General features: G+C 53.5%; 1 protein-coding gene across 1 annotated transcript; it reads right to left on the bottom strand.

The window, feature by feature from the left end:
- Positions 1-347: 347 nt before the first annotated feature.
- KISS1 (KiSS-1 metastasis suppressor) lies at positions 348-2675 on the bottom strand (the record flags this gene model as incomplete). Its single annotated transcript, XM_079697405.1, has 2 exons — positions 348-661; positions 2573-2675. 2 exons carry the CDS (start codon positions 2673-2675, stop codon positions 348-350), a joined length of 417 nt encoding a protein of 138 aa, XP_079553531.1.
- Between the last annotated feature and the right edge of the window lie 3325 nt (positions 2676-6000).

The following is a 6000-nucleotide window of genomic DNA, read 5'->3' as shown; positions in this document are numbered from 1 at the left end:
TGTGTGTGTGCGTGTGTGTGTGTGTGTTTAAAAGCACCGATCTGCCCCGAATTGGGGGAAAAAACAACTTGGTCCTTTACCTCTAGTTTGAAAATCATTGACCTTGATAACACTAAAGCCATCTTAAAACCAGCTGAAGATCCAACTGAGAGAGAAGGGGAACAATCTCATCCGCGCCGCTTGCAAAAATTAGCCACAGATTACAAGCAGGTGAGACAGCAGCATTTCCTTTATTGCTTCTGGAAAGAAGCTGCAGGCCCCTCCCACTGCCCCGCCCCCAGCCCCGACCCCGAGCCACGGTTGGATCCGCGTCCGGGATTGGAAGGTCAAAGGCCGCACCTCCGCGCTCAGCCCCGCCTGGCGCCTCGTCCGCGGCTGCCGGGCGGCGCAGCCTGCCGCTTTCCGTAACGTAGGCCGAAGGAGTTCCAGTTGTAGGCAGACAGGTCCTTCTCCCGCTGCACCAGCACCGCGCCGCGCGGGGCGGGGATCAGGCGACTGCGGGGGGCGCACAGGCCTGGCAGCTGGGGCCCAGCGGAGCTCTCGGGAGGAGGGCACAGCGAGGCCCCCCGAGGGCTCGGCCCGGCAGTGGCGGGCTTCCTCTCCGCACACCGCGGGCTCTGCGCCCCGGAGGCCAGGAGCGCCGGGGGTCTGAGCCGCGGGCCTAGGACAGAGCCACAGGGAGAGGCTGACGTGAGGCCGGGGCCTGGAAAAGACGGCTTTGGAACACCTACTCACATCCCCATCCTCTGCTTCCCGTTTGTTCCTTGACCCTTAGGAAGCTCAGAGCTCCAAGCTCAGCAGCATCTTAGCTTGGGTGGTTAGGCCATTTGCTCCTCCTTCCTTCAACATAGCTTTGATTTCAAATGTTTTACAGAATTGTCTTGAATGTCTTTTATATTGAATTACTTTTTTTTTTTTTTTTAGGAAGCAAGCAGGGTAGAGCTTGGAAATCAAGAAAACTCAAGTATTTGCTGGACACCCAGCTTTGCTCCTCTTCGTGACCCTCTGGCTGGCCCGCCCCTGCATCAGGCTCCCAGTAGACTGAGCCCCTAGGGCAGTTGGGGCCATGTGCATTCATCTCTGAGTCTCTCAGAGTCTTGAAAACAGTGCCTTGCACATACTAGGGCCTCAAAAATGCTTGTTAAATATATAAAAGCTAATGAAAGGCTTGTAGTTACAGAAATGAAGCAAGTGAAGCTAAGACCACTGTGCCTCCACACCCCCAACAAGTGTGACCCCTAAAAGGCTATATAAGGACTTCAACAAAGAAGGAAAATTATCTGGGTCACCTCAACCAGCTCACCTCCCCCACTCCAGGTATAATGTTTCCCCTTCATACTGAGGGTTAATGAGGCTAATTTGGAAGGCACTTCACCTGCAAGGCTCATTAAGTGCACTATACTTTCTAGCAGTAAAGTAGTGCAACTAGCTCTCAGGAGACAATGACCCCAGCAAATTGTGGCAGGAGATCAGTGGAAATGAGGTCTGGGGTGTGGGTGGGTGTGTGTTGGGTGGAAGGTAGTTGGCTTTGAGCCCTGCTCTTCAATGCCCTGGCATACTCTGGAGAAGAGTGGGCATGGTCCAGAGTTAAGTTATAATCTTCCTAGGAGAGCCCTGGGCCTGGCTGAGATGGGAGGGACAATGACTCCCTTTCTAGCTATAGCCACCATCCCAGCAGTAGGATCACTGCTTAGGCTATTGTTTTTAGCATCACATAAAAGCTTTTGCCAAAAAGAGCTAAGAGCTCAATGTCCCCAGGGCAGTGATGATGTTATTCTCTGGGGGATCCTCCCTCACCCAGAAAGAACACCGATCCCGGGAGAGAAGACACACTTGGCAAAGGATACCCAGGGCCATGTTCTCTTTGCTTTGGGATAGCTTATGGGCACAGTGATATCTTGTGTATAGAGAGAATGCTGCAAGTTCCATAGCTAGAGGAACTGAGGTCCCCAGAGGCCAAGCTGACCACCCAGCGGTGTTAAACCCCCCCTCCTGACTTGGGGATGAGCACCGTCCTAGCTCATGCCCTGTAGAGGGCACTCTTTGGGAGCTCAGTGCCTGCTGGGTTTCGGCAGCATTGGATTGAGTGACTTTGGGAACGTTTCTTTACCTCTTTGGGCCTCAGTTTCTCCAGGTCATCAGTTTCACAATGAACTCATAATGTTGACAGTTATTAAGAATCTGTCCTTTTGTGTAGGCTATTATTTTTTTTTTTTCAAATTTCCCATAAAGGAACTGAGGTCACTGATAAGACAAACTTGCATAGTAAATTCCTTCCTAGCAGATCTGCACAGAGAGGTGGTTGGCGGAGCAGAGAAAACCATGCAGGAGCTCGGTGGTTAACAAGCACCTGAACCTGGGTGAGCCTCCTGATGTCTGTAACAGTGGCAAGACATTCCTTGCTTGCAAGGTTAGTGAGGCCCCTAAATGTGTTGCATGTATCAGTCTTAGGTTTCCATTAAATGCAGCTTTAACTTCACGTCAAGAGACTAGCCATATCTGAAAAATACGGTAACTCATTTTGCGACAACTCACTTGCTCCCTCCCACCCTTCTTCCCAGACAACACATACCTGTGGCTCTAGGATTCTCCGTGGGCGTCGCCTTTTCTAATGTCTCCCTGAAGGAGACGGCACAAAGGAAAAGCATCAGCTGCCAAGAAACCAGTGAGTTCATCCTGGTCCTGGAAGTGTCCTGAGACCAAGACAGAGAGAGGGAGGAGGGACTAGGTTAGGCACGCCCTCTGGGCTGGGTGATGGGGCAGATGCCAGCGTGAAGTGGGACCCCTGGAAGGGAGGAGACAGCCCCTGCCCTTGGAGGCCCCCAGTGGAGGGATGAGGCTAAACAGACACAGCATGGAAATGGGACTGAGACCACTTGCCCCGTATAGTCCAAGCTGAACTCATGCTAGGTGAGGATCATAAGGGAGGGCTTCCTGCAGGTGAGGCCAGTAAGGTTAGGAAGGAAGGAGAGAAGGAAGGAAGGGAGTGAGGGAGGGAGGAAGGATCCATATCAGTGGAAGGGGCAGGACTGCTTGGGTTGGAAAATGGCCAGGATTCTGAATCTCAGGTTTGCTTGAGAGGAATGTTGGAGAAACAAGGAATGAGATGCAGTGTGGCAGTGAGCAGGGAAAGGTGAAGTGAAGTGGGGCAAGGAGTTCCACTGAATGGAGGACGCTGAGGTCCCAACCTGCTCTCTGGAGCCTGGGAGCAGGCACTTCTTCCCTCCATGCTGGGCTCTGCATAAATGACAACTTTCTGTGCTCCGCTCTCCCCGCTAGAATGTGCCTTTCCGAACCTGGCCCAGTTCCCACCTGCTGTAATGGGAACTTAATTCCTTTCCTTTTTCAAGAAAAAGGAAGAAAGAGGCAATCATCTTGCTTGCTCTCATAACCCTTCAGAGCCTTGAAAACCGTCATTAAATTGTCTTATTGCCTGTAATTCAGGAAAGAGAAAAAAACCTTCCCTGATTTATCAGGTCAAACTGTCTCCATATTCTAGTCCCCGTGGTCTCTGAGAGGATATGAATTTAATCGACTTCATGATTTTGGCTGTTGAGGTGGGAGCTGTGTGCTCTGACCCCCCCTTCATCCCCTTTCCCCTCTCATCCCCACCCCCCCAGCTCTTCCAGCTCCCAAGTCTGCTTTCTCTTTGAAAAAGTCACCAGGTACTTTGAGACTGTCCAAACATGATTAAAGACAAATTGGTGGAGAGCCAGGCAGCACTGCAGGCTGAGCAGAAGGGAGTGGGTGCCAGATCTAAAGGCTCGAGCCTCCCTCCGTGGTCGAGGGGTAAGTGGGCAGGGCGGGGGCGCTATCATTTGTGCCCGTCAGCTCCTAACGGTGGCTCAGCCCCATCCATCCCTCTGTTGTTGCCCCCACTCCCCTTTCCTCTCCCTGCTCCCACCAGGACGCAGGCATGGGGTAGAGGAAGAGTGGGATTAGGAGGACTCAAATCTGTAGCCACAGCTCCACCCTCCCTCCCTGTGAGACAAGAGCAAGTCACCTCCCATCTCTAGACCTTATTGCTCCGTGTATAAAATAAGAGCATTGAGTCAGACTGGCCACCGACTGTCCCCTCAGATGGTCACTTATCCTTGCAGACTTTGACTCTGTGACACCCTGAAACCCAGACCATGGCTTTCTGCACCTGCCTTAAGGCCTGGGGCGGGGCATGGAGTAGAGAGAGGATCAGTCCACTAGAGAGAACAGTGTAAAACCATTTCTTTTGTGGCTTCAGACCATGGATGCACAGGGTCCAGGTTAGTTCAGAAATCATTCCTGATCGCAGCACCTGGTTGGTGCTATGGGTGCACAGGTGTGCTAAGACACAGGGTTGCTTCCCCCAGGCCCTCCCCTGAGATCTGGCACAAGAAATTGAGTCGTAATCAGAATCCTCTCAAAATAACATGGTAAATGATAGGCTGGAGGCACGTGAGTACAGGGTGGGTGGGGAGGCCTGGGGGTGTGTCAGAGCCCATGGGAGCCTGATCTGGAGGGTCCAGGCAGGCTTTCTGCAGGGGGTGGCACCTGAGCTGAGTTTCTGAGCACTGAAGGCAGTCCCAGCAAGGGAGCTGGAGCTGGGTGTGGAGGGAAGTGCAGGCCCTCCAGCCTGCCAGGAGGGTGAAACTCTGCTGGAGAGACAGTGAGTGATGAGGCTGGGGAAGGGGCCACCAGGGGCTTCATCCCGGAGCGGTGTGAGCCAGAGGGGAATGTGTGTAGATTAGCGTTTCGGATGGAGCACTCAGGCTGCTCTTCAGAAGCAGGACGGTGAGTGAGGAAGGGTGCAGAGGGCAGGCTGCGTGGTTAGAAGGTAGTGTTCCTTCTTCATGCTCCTCTCACCCGTATTGCATCCTCCCCATCCCATCATAGGTAGCACTTACCATGAGAACTTTGGTTTTCCCCCACTACCTGTCCCCAACACACACCTACACTCCTCCCCCAACTCTTGGTTCACTGCCCAACACGGGCTTTTAACACATGTGGTAGAATTGAGTTGTTTGGAAAAGAACCATCAGCTTCCAAGGGGCCACGAGTGGCTGTCCTGCTGTGAGCATTTTTGTGGTCTCCCTGTCCCAGGGGTTTTGTACCTAGAGAGTAACAGGAATTCCAGGCTTGGTTGGAAAGCTTTTGGCGGGGGAGCTCCCTTCTGGGGTGATCCCATCTCTTAGTGCCAGGGCTGGCAGGGTACACAGGGGCTCTTTGTTTAGGTCTGTGTTTGCCATCCACACATCAGGGAACTGCCCAGAGGAGTCCTATTGAGCCTGTGAGCCCCGGGAGTTCCCCATCTCCCTCCAAAAGCTTCTGTGGCCTCTCATCCCAGCCAGAGAGTTCATTCACTGTATTCATTCTTTCTACAGAAAAGAATCCCCAAGGTCCTGGTTTCATAAAGTACAAGTCAACGTTATTTACCCAGACATCCCAGAATAATCTGGCCAGCCGAGTAATCAGGGAAGATCGGCACCCCCTTGGCCTGCCTGGGACACCTCTGTCAGTCTTGGAACTGAATTCCTGCTCCCAGCTTGGGAGCCTCCCTGGGTCCGGCCAGACCCCTCCCCTGGTGTGGGTGCTGCAGCGCACCTACCTTGCCTTGGCTCCGTCCTGAGGGGTCTCCGAGGTGATGACACTGCTTGGCTGAGTGAACACCTGGAGGGAGGGGAGATGGGCTCCTGGGCTCGCTGTCACCAGCTCCCTGGTCACGTCCCTTTTATAAAGCCCATGGTGACGTCTCCAGGCATAGGCCCACCTCTGCCTCCCCCTCCCTCCTCCTCAGACCCCCTCCGAGCCGATGACGGCTGACTCCCGCCTCCCGGTTCTCATGACGGAAATCAGCCTTTTTCTGCCCCTCCAGAAGCCTTCCAAGGCTGGCTTTCTGATTGCCACTAGTTCTTGCCAGCCTTCTCACCGCTTCTCCCCAGACCCACTCCGAGACCCATTCTGCCCCAAACAACATGGAAATGGACTGTTTGCGGGGGGGTGGAGTGTCAGCGTGCAATATTCCCC

The sequence above is a fragment of the Hyperoodon ampullatus genome (genome assembly GCF_949752795.1).
Source record: "Hyperoodon ampullatus genome assembly, chromosome: 2".
Taxonomy (NCBI): Eukaryota; Metazoa; Chordata; class Mammalia; order Artiodactyla; family Ziphiidae; genus Hyperoodon; species Hyperoodon ampullatus.
The sequence above is the reverse complement of the archived record's forward strand: the minus strand, read 5'-3'. Positions and strand labels throughout refer to the sequence as shown.